The sequence below is a fragment of the Manihot esculenta genome, chromosome 8 (genome assembly GCF_001659605.2).
Source record: "Manihot esculenta cultivar AM560-2 chromosome 8, M.esculenta_v8, whole genome shotgun sequence".
In the NCBI taxonomy this organism is placed as follows: domain Eukaryota; kingdom Viridiplantae; phylum Streptophyta; class Magnoliopsida; order Malpighiales; family Euphorbiaceae; genus Manihot; species Manihot esculenta.
Window position 1 is genome coordinate 2,614,940 of NC_035168.2, and position 24,116 is coordinate 2,639,055.

General features: G+C 32.5%; 5 protein-coding genes and 3 non-coding genes across 9 annotated transcripts; 2 read left to right on the top strand and 6 right to left on the bottom strand.

Annotated features, from left to right (window-relative positions):
- Window positions 1–618: 618 nt before the first annotated feature.
- On the top strand, window positions 619–2,909 carry LOC110621703 (beta-fructofuranosidase, insoluble isoenzyme 1). Its single transcript, XM_021765990.2, has 6 exons — window positions 619–805; window positions 954–962; window positions 1,056–1,909; window positions 2,002–2,160; window positions 2,257–2,501; window positions 2,591–2,909. The coding sequence occupies exons 1-6, from the start codon at window positions 631–633 to the stop codon at window positions 2,874–2,876; spliced, it is 1,728 nt and encodes a 575-aa protein (XP_021621682.1). The 5' UTR covers window positions 619–630; the 3' UTR covers window positions 2,877–2,909.
- A 4,451-nt stretch (window positions 2,910–7,360) lies between these two features.
- On the top strand, window positions 7,361–10,099 carry LOC110621386 (beta-fructofuranosidase, insoluble isoenzyme 1). The gene is made up of 6 exons (XM_021765666.2): window positions 7,361–7,609; window positions 8,039–8,047; window positions 8,137–8,993; window positions 9,088–9,246; window positions 9,342–9,586; window positions 9,670–10,099. Exons 1-6 carry the CDS (start codon window positions 7,435–7,437, stop codon window positions 9,953–9,955), a joined length of 1,731 nt encoding a protein of 576 aa, XP_021621358.1. The 5' UTR covers window positions 7,361–7,434; the 3' UTR covers window positions 9,956–10,099.
- A 261-nt stretch (window positions 10,100–10,360) lies between these two features.
- LOC110621388 (ubiquitin-60S ribosomal protein L40) lies at window positions 10,361–12,409 on the bottom strand. Its single transcript, XM_021765668.2, has 5 exons — window positions 12,237–12,409; window positions 12,012–12,098; window positions 11,813–11,915; window positions 10,697–10,763; window positions 10,361–10,566 (listed from the first exon to the last, which is right to left on the bottom strand). Exons 1-5 carry the CDS (start codon window positions 12,337–12,339, stop codon window positions 10,540–10,542), a joined length of 387 nt encoding a protein of 128 aa, XP_021621360.1. The 5' UTR covers window positions 12,340–12,409; the 3' UTR covers window positions 10,361–10,539.
- Window positions 12,410–12,555: 146 nt separating this feature from the next.
- Window positions 12,556–15,519, bottom strand: LOC110621387 (protein ABHD11). The gene is made up of 5 exons (XM_021765667.2): window positions 14,760–15,519; window positions 14,450–14,688; window positions 14,216–14,325; window positions 13,833–13,973; window positions 12,556–13,746 (listed from the first exon to the last, which is right to left on the bottom strand). Exons 1-5 carry the CDS (start codon window positions 14,980–14,982, stop codon window positions 13,491–13,493), a joined length of 969 nt encoding a protein of 322 aa, XP_021621359.1. The 5' UTR covers window positions 14,983–15,519; the 3' UTR covers window positions 12,556–13,490.
- A 143-nt stretch (window positions 15,520–15,662) lies between these two features.
- On the bottom strand, window positions 15,663–17,914 carry LOC110620405. Of its 2 annotated transcripts, none has more exons than XM_021764127.1 (3): window positions 17,461–17,914; window positions 17,240–17,293; window positions 15,663–16,024 (listed from the first exon to the last, which is right to left on the bottom strand). In XM_021764127.1, the coding sequence occupies exons 1-3, from the start codon at window positions 17,761–17,763 to the stop codon at window positions 15,791–15,793; spliced, it is 591 nt and encodes a 196-aa protein (XP_021619819.1). In that variant the 5' UTR covers window positions 17,764–17,914; the 3' UTR covers window positions 15,663–15,790. The 2 variants fall into 2 exon arrangements, with proteins under 2 accessions (XP_021619819.1, XP_043814903.1); XM_043958968.1 differs by lacking the exon at window positions 15,663–16,024 and adding an exon at window positions 16,041–16,759 and having other exon boundaries at window positions 17,461–17,910.
- A 1,249-nt stretch (window positions 17,915–19,163) lies between these two features.
- Window positions 19,164–19,287, bottom strand: LOC122724473. Its single transcript, XR_006351846.1, has one exon. It is a non-coding gene; the product is annotated as a small nucleolar RNA SNORD14 (small nucleolar RNA).
- Window positions 19,288–19,613: 326 nt separating this feature from the next.
- On the bottom strand, window positions 19,614–19,736 carry LOC122724478. The gene has a single exon (XR_006351851.1). It is a non-coding gene; the product is annotated as a small nucleolar RNA SNORD14 (small nucleolar RNA).
- A 194-nt stretch (window positions 19,737–19,930) lies between these two features.
- Window positions 19,931–20,026, bottom strand: LOC122724469. Its single transcript, XR_006351842.1, has one exon. It is a non-coding gene; the product is annotated as a small nucleolar RNA Z266 (small nucleolar RNA).
- Window positions 20,027–24,116: the final 4,090 nt, after the last annotated feature.

A 24,116-nucleotide genomic window follows, 5' to 3' on the forward strand; every position in this document is an offset into this window, starting at 1 on the left:
CACCAGATTTTGGCCACCACTTTCAACACTACACATTGTCGTTTTGTATGTATGACAATAGCAAATCATGGTAATGCTATCTTTTCCAAAATACTTCGTACTCAAAACACTACATACTACAAAATCTAGAACACTAAAAGTTAAATCATAAAAAATACTTTAATTCGTTCATATTCAAATCGTTTTTAAAGCCGAGAAGTCTCGAATTTGAATCTTGGAATTAATTACATTAAAAAAAAAACCCTAAATCTAGTGTTTGAAGAAAAATAATCAATTAAATTTAGTATTTTATTTTTATTAATATGATGTAACGAATATATCTAATAACTTGGCCTCTTTACGGATTCTTCAATTGAAAAATTCTTTCATGTATCTACTCCAACTGCTTGCTCATGATTTGCGCTCTTATTATAACCTTTGAGTTGGCATTTTATGTTTTGTTTTCCTTTATCCTATTTTTCCACCAAAATAAAAACTAATTAAAATTTTAATCAAAACCTTATTATTCATAATTTCGACCATCATTTCTATTTTCTTTTCCAAAAATAGCTCACACACTATCTCTATATATCCCATAAGTTCTTTCTTAATTCCCACTCCTCTCTCTCTCTTTCTTCTTCATCTTCAGTCATGGTTGCACCAAAGCTTCTTGCAGTTTTGGGTTTTCTTTTAGCATTATGCAACAATGGCTGTGTACTGGGATCTCACAAGATTTACCCTCAGTATCAAAATCTCAAAGTTCATAAGGTCAATCAAGTTCATAGAACTGGCTACCATTTTCAGCCTCCCATGAACTGGATAAACGGTATATATTCTTTTGCACTGAAAATTACTAAATGAATATTTTGCTTAAAAGTTGACAACCCTTGAGAGGATGGATTTAAGTTAACTTATCTGTTTTTCTCCATGCATTGACTGCTGATGTATTGGGGACAAATTCACACTTGAAATAGATCCAAATGGTGAGTTTTCAAAACATCAAACTACAAAATTTCTTGTAAATTTGTTATTTTTTTTATTGATTAATTAGGGTTGTATAAAATGTAATTTTTCAGGACCCATGTACTACAAAGGGCTATATCATCTGTTCTACCAATACAACCCTAAAGGAGTAGTGTGGGGCAATATTGTTTGGGCTCATTCAGTATCAAAAGATTTAATCAACTGGGAAGCCCTTGACCATGCAATCTACCCATCAAAATGGTTCGATATAAATGGGTGTTGGTCCGGGTCGGCAACTATTCTTCCAGGAAACAAGCCTATGATCCTTTACACTGGAATTGATCCAAAACAACGCCAGGTCCAAAACTATGCAGTACCCAAAAACTTGACCGACCCATATCTCCGAGAGTGGGTCAAACCCGATGATAACCCGATAGTGGATCCAGATAATACTGTGAATGCTAGTGCATTCCGGGATCCAACTACTGCTTGGTGGGCTGATGGGCATTGGAGGATCTTGGTAGGAAGTAAAAGGAAGCATAGAGGTATTGCATATTTGTATAGAAGTAGGGATTTTAAGCAATGGGTTAAAGCTAAACACCCTCTTCATTCATCTCCCAAAACGGGTATGTGGGAGTGTCCAGATTTCTTCCCGGTTTCGTTATCGGGTCAAAACGGGTTGGAGACATCTGTTGTTGGGCAAAATGTGAAGCATGTATTAAAAGTTAGCTTGGATCTTACAAGATATGAGTACTATACTGTGGGTACTTATGATAAGAAGAAGGATAGATACACTCCTGATAATACTTCTGTTGATGGATGGGGTGGGCTTAGATTTGATTATGGAAACTTTTATGCTTCCAAAACCTTTTTTGACCCAAGTAAGAATAGGAGGATTTTGTGGGGTTGGGCCAATGAGTCTGATTCTGTGAAGGATGATATGCAAAAGGGATGGGCTGGAATTCAGGTAATTACTTATGATAATTTGGTTAGTAAAGCTATTTAATTGTTTAATCGACTACTGTGAAGGTTTTTACTTTTTGGGTTTTATAATTTTAGGCAATTCCAAGAAGGATTTCGTTAGATGCCAGTAGAAAACAAGTCATACAATGGCCTGTAGAAGAATTGGAGACTTTAAGAGGCCAAAAGGTTCAATTAAATAATCAAAAGCTCCAACAGGGAGAACATTTTGAAGTCAAAGGCATCACTGCTGTTCAGGTTTGTAATTTTTTCCTTTAAATTTCTAAATTTTAGGAAAAAATAAGACACTAGATTTTGAGTGAAATAGTATGAACATTCTTGTTGTATTGGCAGGCTGATGTTGATGTCACCTTCTCATTCCCAAGCCTGGACAAAGCTGAACCATTTGACCCTAAATGGGCAGAACTTGATGCACTAGACGTTTGTGCCCAAAAGGGGTCCAAAGCTCAGGGTGGTCTTGGACCATTTGGACTCTTGACATTAGCATCAGAAAATCTAGAAGAATTTACTCCAGTGTTCTTTAGAATATTCAAAGCACCAACCAAACATGTAGTTCTCCTTTGCTCTGATGCAACAAGGTTTGTTCTTTCACTAAATCCTTAACATATTCTCTTTTTATAAAGTTCCATAAGCTAATTTTGATACATTTTGGCTCTTTTTTGAACAGCTCTTCCTTGGGGAATGGACTATACAAACCATCATTTGCTGGGTTTGTTGATGTAGATTTAACAAAGAAGCAACTTTCACTTAGGAGTTTGATAGATCATTCGGTGGTTGAAACTTTTGGAGCTGGAGGCAAAATTGTGATATTGTCTAGGGTTTATCCTAAGTTGGGCGTGTTTGATAAGGCTCACTTGTTTGTGTTCAATAATGGGTCTGAGACTATTACAGTAGAGAACCTCAATGCTTGGAGCATGAAGCAGCCTTTAATGAATGCACCCATTAGAAAATGAATAGGTGGAGAAGAAGCTGAGCTAAAGATAAAATTGACTAGTTTTGTTTTGATTCATTCTCTCAAATATGTTTAGGCATTGTGACATTTAATTTGGTTTCTTATTTGAAAATAACACATATTTTTTGCTTTCCAAACAAGACTTAATGCATAAAAATGTTCACTTATTACTAAAATTAACGAATTAAAACTATTAAATTTTTATTTTCAATCCTTATGTGCAATTTATAAATCAGTGTATATATTAAATTTTATTTTTTCGTGTTTAGCCGAATAAGTAAAAAGGTTCGTAATTTAACTAAATAAATAAAAAATTAATGGTTTAACTTTGTTTGGAAAATAAAAAATTAATGGTTTAGTATGGAAAGTAAACATTCACTAAAGAGAGTAGTCTCAATCCTTTAACTTTGTTTTACTGACAAAGTACACGGAGAAGAAAAAAGGAAAAATCAAAATAATTAGTGAACAATAGATTGTCAAGGAGAAAATAATAACAAAAATTATTATACTAACATTTAAACAATAATAGTAATAATATCAATATGTATTATAAAATATTATATTAATTAATTATATAATTTTGATTAAAAAATATATGTATAATTAATATATAAAATATATTATATTACTAATATGTAATTTATTTATATAATTAAAAATTATAAAATAATTAATATATTTTCATCTGAAATAATAAGTATATATACACATAAAAACATACATGTATGTAAAATCTTTAATGATTAATTAGAATATATATTTATTTTATAATATTGTCAATAATTATTTAATGGTTAAAAAAAGTTATATTTAAATTATATAAATAATTTAATTTATAAAAATAGTTTGATGATATTATATATAAAAATAATTAAAAAGATAGTGTATATATGCATGCACGAACTAAATATTTATTAAGTTTCAAATAACTCACAAATGATTATTTTGTTTATATTTTTATTTATTTATAATTTTCTACTATATATTATTTAACAATTATAAAATTAATATTTGAATTTTTAAAATAGAATCATATAATTTTGATAATATAAATTTATAAAATTATATTAATACATATAATATATAAACATATTATTAAAAATATAATAAAATCATAATATTATTAAAATTATTAAATATATATATATAATCGATTTTTGTTACGGTTTTAGTTTCAATTTGTTTTTAATAAATTTATTTATAAAAAATTAAAATTAAAATTAAATATTTAAATACATTTAATTTAATATAATTCAATTTTTATAGTATTAATTTTTTCAATTTCAATATGATTCATTATGATTTTTCGGTTCGATTCGATATTTCTAACAACTGTATTCATATATTAGGGTAAATTTTCTCTAAGGTGCCATGTGAATTCTTCTAAATAAAGTGTTGCTTGCACTTTCTTCATGAAATTGGCATGTGGAGTTGTTATTAAAACATAATGGCCTCTGCCGTTTAAAACTGTATTACCTATCATGAGATTTATAAATATTAGATAATAGTAAAAAATATAAAAAAAGAAATTTTGTTGTATACGTTGATCATATTTCTCTTTATTAAGAAATCAAAGAAGCTATACAAGGTATTGCCAAGCCTAAGAAAGCATTTAGTCTAATTATAGGAATCTAGACTAAGTAATTCTATGATATTGATATGCATTCTAATCTTTTTGCTTCAACTAAAATCACAGTTCCTGAATTTATACGCAAATCAAAATCTATAAAAAGAAAAAAAAAAAAAAAGTCTACTCCTTAATTGTTGTTAATGGAGCATCAAGTTCTTATGGTTTTTAAGAGCTAACGGTTGATGTCGTGAGGAAAACCAAAAGAGGAAGATTTTAATAATAATATATTTTTTAAAAATTAGAAATTAGAAATTAGAGGTGTGAAACCTAAAATCTCTCATATTTATTTAAATACACTTATCATCACATTAAATCTGTGAGTGTTAATAATAATATATATTATAATTAATTTATATAAAAAAGAATTAATAAGATATTTTCAATTGATTATACAATAATTGAATATTATTATTATAATAAGAAAAAATATTTAAATTAAAATAAAAATAAAAAATTTAAATAAATTTTATTTATAATTTATAAACTTAAGTAGTAAAATAAAAAAAACATCAATTTTTAAAATAAAAATATATATTATTATGCATATAGCATGGAAATTCGGCTAGTATTATATATTTATTAAAAAGTAATTTTATTACAAATTGATAATAATCATTTAGATAGTATTTAATTTAATAAATGATTAATAAGATAAATTAACTTGTCTGATAAAATATATCAAGATGCAATTAATAATTTTTTGTTTTGAAAAAAAATATTTATGATTTTATTACTGTATTAAAGAAGTCACAATAAATGGAGGATTAACATACCAAACACTAAACTCTGATTCGGAATGGGCACCCGTTACTAACAAATGAACAACCATATTCGCAAACCTATAACTAAAACAACATTTAATATCAATGATCTCACTTAAAAAAGATTTACCATTATTAACAATTAAACAAAATGATGATTTAACTGTAAAACCTGATGAATTAATTGCTTGAACAATTGAAAGGACATCCGATTCAATCAAAACCTACTGCCAACCTTCACTCTTTATCCAACTTAAAACTTCAACAATGCCTATAGTTTCTGTATTTTTTGCCGAGAAGAAACTTGGATAACACCAGATTTTAGCCGCCACAAACTCCTCATATGAGTCATATACAACAACATCTAAACCCACAAAATCCAGACTCGAGACAGTAGATGCATCCACATTGACCTTCAGCCATTCTTCCGGTGGCCGTTGCCATGAACGCAGATGATCTGAACTTGGTAGCTAAGGAAGAAGCAGCAGCAGTCCAATTTTGTAGGAACCGTGAGGCCATATGAGAGACTTGAGAGGGAGACTGTCCATTATGTTCCCACACAATAGAGTTTCTATTAGTCCACAATGCCCAACAAACCATGAGTATTAATTTGCATTTATCAACAGAGGCTGGAATAAATACAGCTAAGAATGAATCCATCAATGAATTAATACCTAGATACTCCTATCCTATATCAGTTTACATCCAAACTTTTCGAGCAAAAGAACATTGAATCAAACTATGCATTATAGTCTCACTTCCATGCTGACAAACCGGACATACATTATAGACTTGCATCTGACGTCGTTGAAGCACATCATAATAAGGCACCACATTCGAAAGTGCCCTCCAAACAAAATTAAGAACTTTAGGGGGCATCTTGCATTTCCAAAACTTGCTCCAAAGGCTCGAAATAAATGCAGAAGGAGAAGTATAAGAACATTGCAACTTATAAGCACTTTTCACAGAAAATTCTCCATCTCGTTCAAGCTTCCAACTAATGCAGTCCGACACTTACGAACGCCCAAGTGGAATTGATAGAATCTGTTGAACATCTCGTTCATTAAACACAGAGGCAATAAGAGGCAAGTTCCAACGGTTCTCAACAATTAAATCAGAAACACAATTAATAGCACAAGGATGAAGAGGAAGTGTAGAAATAAAAGAATAGTGAGGATTTGGTAACTATGGAGAGTGTCATACAGAAATATCACTGCCCGAACCCATTCGACAAACAATGTCTTGTTGTACCAGCGACCAGGACTCCCAAATAGAACGCCATACATAGTTAGGATTATGACCAAGTGATGTTGTCCAAAGCGACGAACTAGGGAAATATCATGCTTTCATGACGAGAGCCACAATAGATGAAGGTGGAGTAAGCAAACGCCAACACTGCTTACCTAGAAGTGTCAAATTAAAATCATGAATCCTCTTGAACCCTAAACTCCCAGCCCCTTTATGCTTCGCTAACCGATCCCAAGCCATCCATCTTATACCCTCACGATAGTTTTCTCATTTGCCCTACTAGAAAGCATTCATTATCTGTTAAATTTCATAACATAAAGTCTTTGGCAGCAAAAAAAAAAAAGATTCATAATATAATTGGAAAGTGCCTGCAATACTATTTTAATCATGACTTCTTTACCTGCCCAACTCAATGGTTTTCTCAACCAAAAGTCTAGCCTCTTCCAAATCCGGTCTTTAATAAAATCAAGTACTTCTTTGCGGTTCCTACCAATATGGATTTAAAACTTATTAATCATAAATTTTTTATCTTCAAATTAATTTTTGTATCCATAAATTATTTATAATCATAAAAATAATAAATAAATATAAAAATAATAATTAATTAAATTTATAATTTATGTAGTTGGAGTTGATGGATGTCCTAATTATATTGGATAATCCAACTGCTTGCTCATGATTTGCGCTCTTATTATAGCCTCTGAGTTCGCATACTATATTTTGTTTTCCCTTATCCTATTTTTTTTTTTACCAAAAATAACAACCAACTAAAATTCTAATGGAAGACTTATTATTCATAATTTCAACCACCAATTCCATTTTCTCTTTCAAAAATAGTCCATACACTTAATTTCTTTATATATTTTCCCTCATCCCGCAAATTCAACATTAACATAGAATTTCTTCTTTTTTCTTCGATCATGGTTACATCAAAATTTCTTATAGTTTTAGCTTTTCTCTTCGTATTGTGTAACAATGGCCGCGTATTGGGATCTCACAGGATTTACGTTGAGTATCAAAATTTTAAAGCCGATAAGGTCAGTCAAGTTCACAGAACTGCCTACCATTTTCAACCTCCCATGAACTGGATAAACGGTATATATCTTTCTCTTCTTTATTTTATATTTAGACAATAAATTCAGACAAGTAAAATTAATTAAGTTTATATTACAAATTAGATATAATTTTATTTTGATAAATTATTACTTTGTTTGTACGTGAAATTATTACTTTAAATATATTTAAAAAATATTTTCTTTTTATCGACTATTCCGATTTTGATTTAATAATAAAGAAGGTCTAATTCAAATCAAACGCATGTCCAAATATATTAATGGGTTGAACAATTAAAGTTGTTTAATTATTTAAAATTTCTATTAAATTTTATTTAAAGTATGCAGCTAATATGTTCAAGATATTATTATTGTTCAATCTTGAAGATGAAGAGCTAACCTTTTTTCCCCTTTTGTGGAATATGTCATACATTGACTGCTGATGTATTGGGTACAATTACACTTGAAATAGATCCAAATGGTGAGTCTCCAAAACATCAAACTATAAAAATTTCTCCTAAATTTCTTTTTTCTTGATTAATTAGTGTTGCATAAAATGTAAATTTTCAGGACCAATGTACTACAAAGGTCTATATCATCTGTTCTACCAATACAACCCCAAGGGAGCAGTGTGGGGCAATATTGTTTGGGCTCATTCAGTATCAAAGGATTTAATCAACTGGGAAGCCCTTGAACATGCAATCTATCCATCAAAAGAGTTTGATAAAAATGGCTGTTGGTCTGGTTCAGTAACTATTCTTCCAGATGACAAGCCTGTGATCCTTTACACTGGAATTGACCCAAAAAAACGTCAGGTCCAAAACTATGCAGTACCCAAAAACTTGTCGGACCCGTATCTCCGAGAGTGGGACAAGCCTGATGATCACAACCCAATAGTGGATCCGGATAAGAGTGTGAATGCTAGTGCATTTCGTGATCCAACTACTGCTTGGTTGGTTGATGGGCAATGGAGGATGGTGGTAGGGAGTAGAGACAAGGATACAGGCATTGCATATTTGTATAGAAGTAAGGATTTTAAGGAATGGGTTAAAGCTGAAAGCCCTCTTCATTCACTTGAGAAAACGGGTATGTGGGAATGCCCGGATTTCTTCCCGGTTTCATTGTCGGGTGAAAACGGGTTGGATACATCAGTTTTTGAGAAAAAAGGGAAGCATGCATTCAAAGTTAGCTTAGATGTAACAAGATATGAGTATTACACTATAGGTACTTATGATAAGGAGAATGATAAGTATATTCCTGATGAGGATTCTATTGATGGGTGGAGTGGACTTAGATTTGATTATGGCAACTTTTATGCTTCCAAAACTTTTTTTGACCCAAGTAAACATAGGAGGATTTTGTGGGGTTGGGCTAATGAGTCTGATACTGTGAAGGATGACAAGGAAAAGGGATGGGCTGGAATCCAGGTAATTACATGTTCATAATTTGGTTACTAAAAATGTTTAATGCTTGAATGAGTATTTTGAAATTTTTTTTTTCTTTTGGGTTGTATAATTTCAGGCAATTCCAAGAAAGGTTTGGCTAGATGCTAATGGGAAACAGCTTGTACAATGGCCTGTTGAAGAATTGGAAACTTTAAGAACTAACGAGGTCCAATTAAGCAATCAAAAGCTCCAAAAAGGAGAACATATTGAAGTCAAAGGCATCACTGCTGCCCAGGTTTTTAATTCTTTTTGCTTTAAATTTTTAGATTTTAGGAAAAAGAAGACACTGGATTGAGTGAAATAATTTGGCCATTCTTGTTGTATTGGCAGGCTGATGTTGATGTCACCTTCTCATTCCCAAGCCTGGACAAAGCTGAATCATTCGACCCTAAATGGGAAAAACTTGATGCACTAGACGTCTGTGCCCAAAAGGGATCCAAAGTTGAGGGTGGTCTTGGACCATTTGGGCTCTTGACATTAGCCTCAGAAAAGCTAGAAGAGTTTACTCCAGTGTTCTTTAGAATATTCAAAGCACCAACTAAACATGCAGTTCTCCTTTGCTCAGACGCAAGCAGGTTTGTCCTTTCACTAAATCCTTAACATATTCTCTCTTTATTTGAGACATTATGGCTATTTTTAATGGCTCTTTTTCTAACAGCTCTTCCTTGGGAAATGGACTATATAAGCCATCCTTTGCTGGGTTTGTTGATGTAGATTTAACAAATAATAAGCTTTCACTTAGGAGTTTGATTGATCATTCAGTGGTGGAAAGTTTTGGAGCCGAAGGCAAAACTGTAATATTGTCTAGAGTTTATCCTACTTTGGCTATTCTTGGTAAGGCTCACTTGTTTGTATTTAATAATGGATCCGAGACGATTACAATGGAGAAACTCGGTGCTTGGAGCATGAAGAAGCCCCAAATGAACGAGGCCCTTAAAAAATAAGGTGGAAAAGAAGTAAGCTATGTTGTGATTCATTCTGTCTAACATGTCCATACTTGTAAAATTCAATAATCAAGGCTTAACAAATGTAAAGCTTCACTTCAATTCCAGAATTAATGAATTAAAGCTACCAAAGCTATAAACCATTGTGGCTATTTTATGTTGTGATCTTGCATACAACTGCACTCCCAAAGCTAGAGGCTGTAGAATGCCATAATCTCTAATTGGTAACCTAGCTCCATCTTGCGTACAAGGATCCAAGAAATAAAGCTTAATTATCATAGATCGCCATCAAGAATTATACAACATTCAAGTGGGATCATATTCCTCCAGGTTCAGAACCCAGTTATTCTTTTCACTTAAACTTTAGAGAAACTCGACTGGTTGGTGGTTTCCACTGAAACAAAATTTCACATCACAATTAAAAAATATATATATTTGCTCCAATTTAACAGCATTGATAAAAGATGGTCACATAGTAGCTAGCTAAATCCAGAATCATCATGTTTAAGCCAACCCACGGGTAAAATAACAAACTTAACACTCACATCCTCAAACACCCAAAAAGCACTAATCTTCACCGGCGTTTACTTGATCTTCTTCTTAGGCCTCAACTGCAAAGAAGAAACAACAGGTTCAGGTATTCCGAATAATAGATAACACGGAGCATAGGAGCAAAAAATACAAATAAGCTAATCGCGGGACACCAAAATTGTATTTCATAAAATTCAACAACATAAAGACCTGATTGCTATGACCGCATTTCTTCTTCCGGCAGTTTACAGCCCTTGGATGCAGACGAGCATAACACCTATAAACCAAAAATGAACAAGTCAATAATTAATTAATTTATATTAGATAAATTCCCAGTAATTAAAAACATGCCCTAAAATACAATAGATGTGATCCAGATCAGCACATTTTATAGTATTGCTGCGACCAAAGGCAAGAACTTTTTATATAAAATGCTAGAAATCTAAACATGCTCGCACATTTACATACACACACACATGTACCACCCAGTAAAATCAACTGTAAGTAAATGAGCTTGGTTAATAAAGATAAGAATGGAAATCAATCTTGGGACCAAGATGCCCTCCATTGCACTAATGAGAAAAGGAGGGTTCAACATGTAGTCCCACCAACAAAAGCAGCAACAGATTAAGGTTAAATGAGGAGAAAAAGAAAATAAAGATGAGAAAGCTACAAAAAGAGTGATCTACCATCTTCCTAATTGCAGAAGAATCATATCCTTTGATTTAAATATATGGCTACAGTTTACACGTTCTAAATGTAATAGTTGCATTTAGTTGTGGTACCTCCTTAAGTAAAAAAATGGTTAAGTTTGGAAATTAAACATTCATTGAGAGAAAAAAAACTCAAGACAGAGTCTTAATCCCATAGCTTTGTTTTAGTGACAAATTACATACAGAAGAAAAAGGGGAAAATGAAAATCGTTAGCATCGCTTATGAACAATAGATTGTCAGGGAGAGAATATTGCATTCAAACATTTGGAACATGTACCAGCCATGAAAATCAACTGAACGTAGAAAATCCAGCTGACAAAGTTGAAGAATGGAATTAATATTGGGAACATGTATGACCTCTTTTGCCATTGTGATAGCAAAGAAGCTAAGTGAGCTCCCTGAAATCATGGAACAGCCCTTGATTTTAAAACAAGCTTCCTAAGTTCAGAAATACAATACTTATTACTAGTTAGACTCCGTCATTTCCATGTTTCAGATTAATGAACAAAACGACAAGTGCTTACACATTCAAACAAAATATTATATCACCCTAATAAAAAAGTTCCAATAAAATACAATATAAACATGAAGACTAAAAAATAAACAGCATACTTGCGGCAAATCATTTTGTCTTGATTGTACTTGCGAGCCAAAGCCATAAGAGAAGGCTCTATAATTCCTCCCCTAAGCCTCAGCACAAGATGGAGGGTTGATTCTGCACAACAGCAAGCAAAATAAATTCACTTCGGCTTCAAAAATTATTTACAAAAATAAAGCTAATATACTTATTGATTGAAAGAAAAGGACTCACCTTTCTGGATATTGTAATCAGCCAAAGTTCGGCCATCTTCAAGCTGCTTTCCAGCGAAGATCAATCTCTGCTGGTCCGGTGGGATTCCTATAAAACCATCATAAATTACCAAATTAGAAACCAAAAAAAAAAAAAATGAATTATATGATGTGATGAGGAGGCAAGAAGGATGTTAATTTCTCAGGAAACAAACAGAAAGGAAAAGGAAAAGGAAAAAAGCAACACCTTCCTTGTCCTGGATCTTGGCCTTGACATTGTCGATGGTATCGCTGCTCTCAACCTCGAGAGTAATGGTCTTTCCGGTCAGGGTTTTCACGAATATCTGCATCTTTGCCCTCCTCCGACTCTCTCTCCCTCACTCGCAATAGCAGAGAAAGGCGACAGACTAACGTATCTGAGGGATTTTATACTAAGAGAGAGCTAGGGTTTAAAGAGCCGCCCATATTGTGATGCCCATTGGCCCTTTTTCTGGGCCAATTCAGGGCTCGTTTTCTAAAGAAATCTGTCTCAAGCCCATTTAGTTTTTAAAAGAAAATTAATAAAATTTAATAAGGTTGAATAATTTAGGTTTATTTTTTTTAATGTACATAAACTTGCATTTAAACTGCCCAAATGGGCACTAGCAACATACAAACATCAGACCAGGCCCATGACCCAAAGAATATAGAAGCCCAACCCACAAAAGCTCAATCCGAACCAGAGCCGAAAGACATCTTGCCTTCCTGAAACGCGACCTATCACCGATCCATTCATCATATGCATCGCAGCCTCACTACCGAGTGCACATGGAATCAACGGTGACCAAGACCAATGTCTTCACCGATCGCACAACACAAAACCACAGAGAGACCAACAAAGCAACCCAACACCCACACAAACCACCAAACGCACCACCAAATCGGCAACGATCGATATAGAAATTAACTCCAACCTACCCAAAATCAGCCGAGACACAGGAACTGAAAAAACAATACAACCTGAACTCGGCGTTCCACCATAGCAACCAAGAAAATCAGCTAGAGACCCTCTATGTTCAGCTCACTAGAAACTGCTGAAAAGAGAGGCAGCCCTTGACACTTTCAGTCTGATTTTGCCAAGAAGCCACCTGAAGGAGCAAACACAGTGCCCCGGCGCCAATATCCACTAACCCTCAAATAACACTAGCAAGCGCAGCACAACCAAGACTCAAAACCACAGAACTGACGACCGCAACACAAACAACACAAACTATAACTAGATAAAAAACCACAAAGACAAAAATGAAAATGAGATTTATAATCAGGCGCTCTCCGCCCAAAGGCGTAGAGGCCCGACACTCTCTGACAACCCTCCTTCGCGGCACTCTCTCTGTTTCTATGTAAATTTTTTATTTGATTATCTTCTAGTCGCTAATTATAAAATTATTTTAATTAATTGTTAATAAGTCCCTTAGTATTTTAATCCTTTATTGATTAATCCTTTGAACAATAGCCTAAACATTTATGTTGAAAGAGAACTGATCTTTGGCGACATAATCTCAAGAAGACCTTTCGGATTGTCCACATGAACCCAGTGCCCAGAATTTGGAAGAACATGAACTGAAACCTCACCCTCAGCTGCACTTTCTTTCTGATTCTCAAGGCTTTCAAGCCTCTGAATTACATCAGGCTTCCAAGCGTCGCTCTTCTCTGCGACCACAATATTAATCTCCATTCCTTTTGGTGGGTGTTCAAGAAAAGACCAATACGATGTCTCCCTACAGAATTTCACATTCATTTTTTAACCTTCCCGTTGGCATAAGTCATTTTGAAAGGAAAAAAAATCGTTAGAAGAGAGACTGACCAAAAAGAATTCAACATCTGGATGACAGCTTCAGGTTTAAAAGTCAATGTCTCCTGTTCTCCAGATTTCTTGAGACAGCTACCAATCCATTCCGCTAATATGTCAGAGAACCCAAGTTCAATCAAGTGATTGACAAGCCACCTGAAACCAGAAACATCAAAACAAAAATAATTTTAACAGTAGCAAGATGATCTAGCTGAGATTGTGTTTAGCTTGATAAACCAGAGGAGATGAAGACAGAGCTCTCACAGGAACAGTGTTTTATCTCACTATATGAGTATTGAAAACGATTCCCAAGCTAAAATTGAACCTTTCCATTCTGAAATTTAATGCCCTGAATTCTGTAATTATACTGAAATTTAATACAACGAGAGAAAACATACTTTCCTGAAGGAAGTGAAGAAGGTAAACTCTGCAAGACCTTTAGGATTTTCTCTACTTCATAACTATTTTCAAGCCTTCCCTCTCCAGGGACAGAATCCAAAACCCACAGCTGTTCCGCATCAGGAAATATAATATGAGCACAGCAATAGCAAATCAAACACATCAAGGACTAGCTAATGGGATTGGATTCTTCATTTCTCTTGAGGATTTCATGAGAAACTAAATGAAGATACCTGCTTGGGCAATGCAACAGATTCCCCATAATCCCCAGTAGCACAACTCTGCGCAAACTGGAGAGCTACCTTGCCTCCCCAGGAATGGCCAATGACAACATCAGGCCAAGCCCAGCCATGAGATTTAACCAAATTAGCCAAATCTTTAGCTGCGTTGAAAATATCATGAGGCGGGTTCAGGCCTTCAATGTTGGCAGATTTCCCATGGTTCCTCAAATCCACAAGCACCATCCTCCACTCTATGCATTTACAAAGGCATCATCAGCAATCAAGCAATTAGCTTAACTAAGAAAGATTTTTGAGAGCATACCCGAAGAACAAGAGGAAGCGAGACTTTGAGAGAAGGAACGCCAGTTGCTGCCGGAGCCTAAGAGACCGTGGAGAACAAAAGCTGTTAAAGTGCAAGGCTTCTCCGAGGAAGATCGGACTTCCTCGAAAGCTAAGGTTTCAAAAGTGGGCGTGGTTGAGTAATTTAGGCTTGGACTGGGGCGGTGAAGGAAGTTCAGATGGTTCTTGCTCTCGGGAATAGCCATCAGGAGTCGAGAATGGAAGATGTTGACCTTGAGCCCTTTGTGCCATTTTGAACTGGTAAGGTCGCTGGAGAGAAAATGATAGTGTTGCTATTATTAATTATTGTTATTTCAACGTGTGCAGTCCAACAACTATAGATAAAGAAAGAAAAAGACAATGCATCAGTTATGGCTTTTCTCTAACTAAGCAGATTTTTATTCCTGCCAAGTACAGTCGACGGACAGACAGCAACAGATTTAACCATCATATCCAAAACCTGCAACAATAGCATGTTCGACAATATTAATTGTTGAAATAATTGTTAGTTGTTTTAATAGTAGATAGTTATTCAAGTAATGTTTAATTAAATGTTATAAAGACCCTCTCAACCACAAAATACTGAGTCAAAACACTAAACATTTTTTTTTAAATCGTTGCCGAACGTAGCAATAACCACATGCTTCTCTATCTCCCAGCCCTCCCAGATGTGTTGCTGTCTCCATCTCTTCTTTTAATCCAAGAAGAGAAAACATTCTATGATTTAAATTCTTCCCAGTTAACTTCTGAATGAAATGAAATACAGCTTGTTCCATAAGGGAATGGAATTGAGATTTGTTTCTTTCCCTATTTGATTATTGCTCATAAAATAGTCATTAAAACAAGGAGAGCAATTTTTCCTGAAGATTGCAAATACAAACCAATCTATGGATAAAAACACTATATATTGCATGAGAATTAAGCTTTGTTATTGATGAGCTATTTCCAATTTCTGTAAAATAAACAAAAACAGAATAAACTGCGGACTTTTACATAAAAGTTAACAAAATAAATTCAAACTCTAGCTATTTCAACAGACTTCTGAAGGGCCTGCAGAAGACTCCTCATGATTCTAGGCTCCCCAGGAGGTGATTGATCTTTCAAGGGTCCGTTTCTTATGGCTCGGAAAATAGGACCTGAACCACTAGTTGCTGGGAAGGCCAAGCAATCAATGTACACTAGCACCTCTGTCTTACCATCTCCAATTGTAATGAAACCCAACCTAACTCCTCCTGGTATTTTATCTACCTGTTATTAACAGAAGCATTTTCTCAGGTCTCATCAAAGAGTTGATTCAGTATTAAAAGCAAAAAATAACTCATATGAATCACAAATAAGTGATTTGATAGGAATTATGCAAAGACGATTAATTTTACATGATGAGTAATGATGATGAAGGCAATGTCTATAAACCTGGCAACTTTTTGAACCTAACATGACAGCTGAAAAAACTTGATCTCATATAAAAACCAACCAGATCAGATATCTATGGAAAGATTTGTACAGAATTAATTAAAATATATGTAATAAATACACAAATCTATATCCAAACATTTAACTATTAGAAAAATGCTTCATGCGTCCAGATTTAAGACAGGAGAAAACAAAACAAAACGATAAATTGCCTGTGCAAGTTGAGGACAGAAGCAATACTCAAGTTAATGATCAAGGCAAGAAAAAGCAAAATTATGTACGACAAGATTGAGTATCAGAAATTCAGAATACTGCAGTCTGCAGCGTGCCAGCATTTAAGATTTTTTTTCTATGAAAAAATAATAATAATAGAAGGAAGCAACTGAGATGAGAGTATCCATTCAATCCAACAATGCACAAGGTCTGACAAGAATTTATAGAGATAAGAAAGTCTATTTGATGCAAGCAGCCCAAAAACTGATAACGTGGGCCTGACTCCCAAGCCTCTGAAGGAATGTGAAGAATAGAAGGTTGCAGAAGCTGGAAATGGAAGATTTCAGTAGTGGACAGCTGTAGAAAAGACAAAAGGGTGTAAGGAGGCTGTCAGAGAGATTCTCGGAAGGAATATTAGGCTAGGCTGTTTTATAAATAACCGGACCCTGCTATACTGAGGGGTATCAGGATCTTAGTCTTGTAATTCAGCTGGGCTGGGCGAGCTTGAGCTAGTAGGAATCATTTCTTGTTGGTTTTCTCCCTTTGGAGAGTATTCTAGAAGAGATTGAGGTTGTATTTCTCTAGTTTTTTGCCTCCAATGTCAATATATTTAAACTATTTTCCTCTGGTGTCTATTTCTTTTGTGATTCTTTTCCTAACTCTACCACTATTTGCTATCAATCTCTACTGACGGTTGTGGCAAATCCATGACCTGAAACTCTAATCTAATTGCACAAAGATGTAGATAGCATCCAAAGGGACTTTTGGTCTTGCAATCCTACACCATTCATCTGGGCTCTAGCTTATCATGCAAAGGACAGGATAAAAAAAACTGACCTTTAATGGCACTGGGAGTGGCAGATTAGCTCCTTGGCAAAGACTGTTTGCCCACTGTTATAAACACGAGAAGGAAGGGCAATGAATTAAGAAAAATTCAATTCAATTTGATAATAAATACCGTAAAGTAATATTCCAAACAGATCCATATAGACTTTCATTGACTTGTATCCGTTTCTTCTATTAGAGAAGAAGAGCATGAGGAGGGGTAATAAAAGAACCTGGAAAAGCAAGCTCTCAAATCTGTTAAGGTCAGTATTCCCAGGCAACTTCAGGGTTCCCAAAGAGACTCCATCTTCATTGTCATCGTCAGCAGCCACAATGCCATCATTTTCCTGCGAAGATTTGGCCACTACCGTCAGACTCTGGTCGCAGTAGAATTCAACGAGCCCGGAGATGCGAGTCTTGGCCCCGCCAGAGGTTATTAGGAATGAGCGAGAAACGGGAAGACAAGGAGAGGATTGCAAGTGGGCTTGGGAAGACGCACGTGTTGGGTAGAGGAGTTGGCTCATAGCACACGCCATAGCTCGCAAGTCGCAACTTCCCAGGGCAGACTGCAGAGAATAGAAGAGAAACTATGATAGTTTGGGCGTTGGTGGGATGGGAATCGGATAAGACTAGCCAATTTTCTGAGGTAGGGAAAAGCCTTAAGGTTCTACTTTGCTACTGTGAAGACCAAATTTTTAAAAAAATTACATTTTATAATAATTTAGAAAATATATAAATTAATTGTGAAATTAACAACATTTCGTCACTGTGCCTCTTGACAAGAGAATGTACATGTTTCTGAGATTCATACAAATGATTTTCAAGCTCAAAGATGTAATTTTTTTCAAATATAAAAATATATTTATATAAATTTTAATTGTAGTAATTTCTCTGTTAAATTAAAATTTTTCATGTAAATAATTTTAGAATAACTAAACATTAAAAATTCGAATTTAATATTTCCCAATATTTTTAAAAGTGAACAAAACACAATTTGCTATTGGCTTGAGGTCAAACAAAATGTTTCTACTTTCTTTGGAGGGAATTATATTGGTGAGATTTGAATTTGACATGAAATCTAGCAAATTACATCTTTATCACCAAGTTCAGACCAAAATAATTACACTACTAAATTGATTAAGCAATTTCTCTTCTCCCTCAATTTTCCTTTCTCCCATTTCATAGAACTCTCAATCTCAAGCAAAAAAACACTCGTCTTTTTGTCCGAAATGTTCAGAGCAGAGATGCAGAATTTAATTTAGTATTGTCAATTTTCGGCTTCAGAAATAGACGATTCACTCCCAGAACTTCAGTTCTTCATGATGCCAATTGTCTACCAACCATAAAAATGAATAAAGATTTAAGGCTGTCGAAATTAATACTAACCTACATCAGCCACCGTGACAACAAGTGCAAAAGTTAACATTTCGGGAGCAAATTAGAATTGAGAAGATCCTAAAACTAAAATTTTGGCGGTGATCATGACACAATCACTGTGATCCAATTAACATTCAAATAAATGAATTTCGCACTATCAGCCAATGTCACATTATAAACACCACCGCCTCCTTAGTCCTTACTAATTCTATGCACTAAAGAATGCTACTATCTATGGATCTTGAAATCAAGCAACTCTTTTCTATGGATCTTGAAGTGGCAGACGTTCTCAGGACCTGTGATAATCAAAACCATAAGGCAGGCCACTTGAAAATGCTTTGAGATATAAGCCGTTGAATCTCTCAATCACCTATAAGAAAGTGCATGCAATCTGCTGGTACTGTATATGTTTACATTAACACAAAAATCAGCATCAATGAAAGCATTACAATTAGTAATGAAGTCAGCGAAGTAATTACATGACAACAACAGAGAACACACATCTCAAATCAATGGATGTAATAATAACAACTGCAAATGTTAAATAAAAAATAATAGAAGTTTCAGACATCCAAGGAAGGATTGAAGCAGCACTAGCTCTCAAGCCTGGCGAAGGCGAAAGCTCTTAGGTGGCCACTGCGAATGTTTTGAGAAACAAGCCTTTGGAGTTGTCATCATCAACAGAAAGATTAAACAAGACAGCATTATGCACTCCCTTTATTTTTCAATAAGCCTCTCATTTATGTGGTCAAAAAGCAATGGAAAGGCATTGCATAGAAAAGAGATGTTTGAAAACATCATACCACAACAGAGATTCAAATGGCACTCAATAAAGTTGCAGACAGTGAAGAATTTAGTCCAGGATATAAAAAATCTAGAAGATACAAAAGGAATAAAAAAAATCAGAGAATTACACCAAATACACCCGTGCATTGACTTACCTAAGAGCTAACCCTACTGAAATCAAGCAAAAATCACTACATAATCATTTTCTTTACTTGGAAATTGGGGTCTCAGACATCCAAGGAAGTAGTGAAGCAGCATTAGCTCTCAAGCCTGGCTAAGGCGAAAGCTCTTAGGCGGCCACTGCGAATGTTTTGAGAAACAAGCCTTTAATATGTCATCATTGTTCACAGATTTCAGTAAAAAAATTACTTGTTATAAACATTAGAAACATCCCATCTAAATCATTAACATTCTCCATGTACTCAGAAGTGCAAATGCCAAAACTCTTCAGCGCAAACAGTATGATAATGGTGATAGATTATAAAAAAGGACGCACTCAAAGAGACACAAACGAATAGATAGTTAAATCAAGTAGCAAAATATAGGCAAGTCAGACAATTAATATGCCTCACAAGTTGAGTTCATAATGGATTAATTCCATTCACACATCTAATTGATTCATCATTCTTGCCAATTTACTTTCTTGAAATCAACGCAATAAAGAATAACCACATACCATTCATCGTTTAAGTTCACTTCAACCAAAATAAATAAAATAAAACCTCAAGGAAAAAAACATCAAATTGTGCGAAATTTTGAAAATTGTTTCCCACAGAGTGCGAGACATTCATAGATTATCAATGGACCTGATTCCCATTAGTTGAAACAAATGGGAAAACACAGGAACAAAGAACAAGGCCAATGCCTCTTGAAGCAATCTCCAGTGGGACAAGAAGGAGAACTCAATAGGAAAACCCTAAAGAGAAACCCATGAATGCTTAATATTGCGCAGCTATGACTCAAAACGCTTCCATTGTTATCTGGAAGGCGATCTTAAGGGCTGCGCTTATCAGAAAAACAAAAAGAACCCAAAATTTGTGAGATTGATAAAAAGACAACAAAGAAAACAATTGGAGCTGCAAAACCCTAGAAAAAAGAGAGGAAGAAGACATTCTTATAGCCCTGCGTCCAAGCAGTAAGAACATGAATCCCAAGAGAGGAGCGGCTTTAGGGTTTTGTGAAGTTTGAACTATGAAGCACAGTAGAGATGGGCCTCAAACTTTAAAAGACCTTCTGCAGATTTTGGGTTGCCATTGGATCTCTTCTACATGTAAAACCCTAACCCTAATGATCATAATATTGAATATGGATATGGGTAAACAAGCCCAACAAGTAAACAATTCAATATCTAATGAAACATCAATTTCCAATCTTAATTTTAAAAAAATATTTAATTTAAATGAAAATTTTCCAACCCATATCATTCAACACCTCTCTTCCTCTAAAAAAAAACATTTTCACACTGATAATTTAAGTATTAGATTCTGTTGGTTTGTAAAAAATGAGAAAAATATTTTAAAATATAAAAAATAATTTTCTTTTTTAAAAAACTATAATTTTATTCAAAATTACTTATTTTTTAAAAATTTTAAAAATTAATTTTAATTAATTAAAATTTTCCTCTCATAAATATAATTTAGAAAACAAACTGTGGAAGCGAAATGGTAGTTTGATTCTTTGATGGGTACGTTTCCTCTATCACCATTTACCGTAATTGAGAAAAACACATGCAATTTCCAATTAATTTGTATTTATTGCATGTTGATTGAGTTTGACAAGTCCAGGTCAATTGACTTGGCTTTATCAAAGAAAATAACAAGAGTTAGAGAGAAATTGTTAGTTGCTTAAATTTCCATATATTGTGTTCATGCATTCTATTTGCATATATCAAGAAGTTTTGTTTTTTTTTAAATGCAGAAAATATGTGTTTATGGACAAATTTATTAATTAATTTTTTATTTAAAAAATAATATTAAAATATTTTTAATAATTAAAAAAATTTATTCATTAACTTTAGTTATTAAATATTATAAAAATATCTAACAAATATTTATTAAGTTAATAATGAAAGGATATTATTTTATTTTATTTTATCTATCTATATAATATATAGAAGTAAAAAAGAGTACAATGGAATATTTCATAATATTTTTCACTTTTTAGATTATTTATATATTATTTAATTTAATTATTTAAAATTTAATTTTTAAAATAAATGATATTTTATTCATTAAATTAATTTAGTTAATTAAAAAAAATTTTAAAAATATATAAAAAATATAACAGTAACATCATTTAGGATTTCATAATTGATATTACAATTCATTTATTTATGGTTAAGTGTATAAAAAAATTAAAAATAATTATTCTTATTTTTATTTTTTTATTCATTTATTATTATACATAATCGTTGAACTCTAAAAGCCCTTCAAGTCTTGAATTGGGTCTCCTCTTTTGACTTTGGTTTGACTTCATTCTTCCAAGTTTCCAGCCTGTTTACACTTCAACTTTTCAGATTCATACTCTGCACTATCATCATCATCATCAAGCGCACATAATTAAATTATGAAAAAAAAAACTATAAAATCTAAAAATTCATATAATCATTATAATTAATGAAAAAAATAAAAAAATTAGAGATTTATTAATAATAATCGACATAATTTTTTTTATAATCACATATTTTATAATTTTAAATATTAAATTATAATTTTTTTAATTGACATTATATCCGGTGGGTTTTTTTTAAAAAAGTAAAATAGGCTTATCGTTGATTTTTCCACACGGAAGAACAGGAAACTTCCTAATAATTTGCAGAAGTAAGCAGTTAACTAAGCATTTTGTCTTATCTAGTCCAATTGATACATACACACACGTTTCAAGATGCAATAATTATTTACGCCTAATTAAAAATTAAAAATTTTAATTCTCAACATCTCATAGTTAAGGTGCTATAATATTTTTGGAGGGTGGACAATTGTAATAGCTAATTTGAATAAAGAAATAGGGAAGGGAGAAAAAAAATTTGCATGAGAAATGGGATGAAAATTAAAAGTTTAAGGGGTTTTTCATGTTAAAAGTTAAAGTCAAAGGACTGAATTGAAATGAATTTTAGGTTGAGTCGCTAATGGGTGAAAATTAACCAAAATGCTTTTAGCAAAGAAGGTTAACCTAATTTTTATTTTAGCAGTCAGAAAATTATTTTGACAGTGGATGGATTGTCGGCACGCGGATTCATAGATTCCCTCCCATGACTTTCTCTACAAATGCCCTTCAAGTCTTGAAATGGGCCCATAGTCTGGACTTTGGCTTGACTTCATTCTTCCAAGTTTCCAACCTTTTTACACGACTTCAACTTTACAGCTCTTCCAAAAAAAAAATTATAGCTCCAAACTATGATTAGTTTAGACAAAAATGATTATTTACTCTTATATTATAAAAAAATTTATTAATTATTCATTAAATATTTTAATTTTAATTTAATTTTTATAATTTTAAAAAATTTACTAATTAATTTTTTAATTTTATAAAAATTATACTAATTAAATTTTTTATATTAAAAATATTTCAAATATTTTTTGTTTTTATATCCGATAATTAAAAAAAATATATTTTTAAAATTAAAAGATGAATTAATTATATTATTATAGGATAAAAACAAAAATGAATAATAATTTTAAAATAATAAAAAAATGATAAATAAAAATTATGAAATGGAGGGAATATAATTATTAAATTATTATTATAAATGCTATAATTAAATTATAAAAGTCTAAAATTTATTAAAAAATATATATATAACAAATTATTGTTATTATTATTATTACAATATTATTTTTCAACAAAAATTGAGAGTCAAAAGCCCACTTGTGTTTTATTAATACTTGAACAATGACAATTAGAACGTATTTTAGTTTTCTTTTAAAAGCCAAACCCATTTTTCACTTTTGGATTTTATTAAAATATCGCGTGACGGCTTAAATTTTAAAAATATCAACCAAATTACCGCGAGATAAAAAAAAGTCATGTATATTACAAGTTTCACATAATATCGAAGATTAATTATTGACTATTGAAACTTTTCTTCGATTACAAGGAAATTATTTGTTATAATCTTTTTAGGGTAAATTATAGAAAAATTCATATTTTAGTTTATATTTTTTTAATAATAAATAATTTAAGGCCTAATTATTAATAAAAAATTACTGTTTTTTGTTATTTTATTCCATCAGTGACAGTACATTAATTTGATTAATATTACAATAATACTTTTTTCCATCACACGAAATTCCTGGAAAATTTCATTTGGAATTGACCATTTTCATAAAGGCTTTGGAAATTTAAGAAATTTTTAATATGCTTGAAAAATTATTTTTAATTTGTGGTACGGATTGAATTATGAACTTGATATATGTAATTCGTCAAAGATTAGTTAAAAGGCATATCCATCACCAAATTTCAAAGGTGAAAATATTCAACGAAGAAAGTATAATTTAATAGAGTAGAAAATTTTTTAAAAATTAAATTAATTTAATTTATGACTAAATGTTCATTGCATGATGCAAATATATACTCACATCAATATTTTTACATTGACTTAATTTTTTTTATATATACTTTTATCCAATGAGAATAAAAAATACTTTCAGACTGTTTAATACTCTCCATTTTATTAAATATAATATATAAATATTAATAATTAATATAATAAATACATCTCAACCAA

Excerpts from the sequence above, each read along its gene's own strand:
- LOC110621703 (XM_021765990.2), top strand. The coding sequence starts at position 631 with ATGGTTGCACCAAAGCTTCTTGCAGTTTTGGGTTTTCTTTTAGCATTA. Across the intron at positions 2,161-2,256 it reads AAGGCATCACTGCTGTTCAG|GCTGATGTTGATGTCACCTT; the intron begins GTTTGTAATTTT and ends TTGTATTGGCAG. Across the intron at positions 2,502-2,590 it reads CTTTGCTCTGATGCAACAAG|CTCTTCCTTGGGGAATGGAC; the intron begins GTTTGTTCTTTC and ends TTTTTTGAACAG.
- LOC110621386 (XM_021765666.2), top strand. The coding sequence starts at position 7,435 with ATGGTTACATCAAAATTTCTTATAGTTTTAGCTTTTCTCTTCGTATTG. Across the intron at positions 8,994-9,087 it reads AGGGATGGGCTGGAATCCAG|GCAATTCCAAGAAAGGTTTG; the intron begins GTAATTACATGT and ends GTATAATTTCAG. Across the intron at positions 9,247-9,341 it reads AAGGCATCACTGCTGCCCAG|GCTGATGTTGATGTCACCTT; the intron begins GTTTTTAATTCT and ends TTGTATTGGCAG.
- LOC110621388 (XM_021765668.2), bottom strand. The coding sequence starts at position 12,339 with ATGCAGATATTCGTGAAAACCCTGACCGGAAAGACCATTACTCTCGAG. Across the intron at positions 11,916-12,011 it reads TGATTACAATATCCAGAAAG|AATCAACCCTCCATCTTGTG; the intron begins GTGAGTCCTTTT and ends GCTGTTGTGCAG. Across the intron at positions 10,764-11,812 it reads GACAAAATGATTTGCCGCAA|GTGTTATGCTCGTCTGCATC; the intron begins GTATGCTGTTTA and ends TTTGGTTTATAG.
- LOC110621387 (XM_021765667.2), bottom strand. The coding sequence starts at position 14,982 with ATGGCTATTCCCGAGAGCAAGAACCATCTGAACTTCCTTCACCGCCCC. Across the intron at positions 14,689-14,759 it reads CGCTTCCTCTTGTTCTTCGG|AGTGGAGGATGGTGCTTGTG; the intron begins GTATGCTCTCAA and ends GTAAATGCATAG. Across the intron at positions 13,747-13,832 it reads CAGATGTTGAATTCTTTTTG|GGAGACATCGTATTGGTCTT; the intron begins GTCAGTCTCTCT and ends GAAATTCTGTAG.
- LOC110620405 (XM_043958968.1), bottom strand. The coding sequence starts at position 17,763 with ATGGCGTGTGCTATGAGCCAACTCCTCTACCCAACACGTGCGTCTTCC. Across the intron at positions 17,294-17,460 it reads TTGAGAGCTTGCTTTTCCAG|TGGGCAAACAGTCTTTGCCA; the intron begins GTTCTTTTATTA and ends TGTTTATAACAG. Across the intron at positions 16,760-17,239 it reads CACTCCCAGTGCCATTAAAG|CTGTCCACTACTGAAATCTT; the intron begins GTCAGTTTTTTT and ends TCTTTTCTACAG.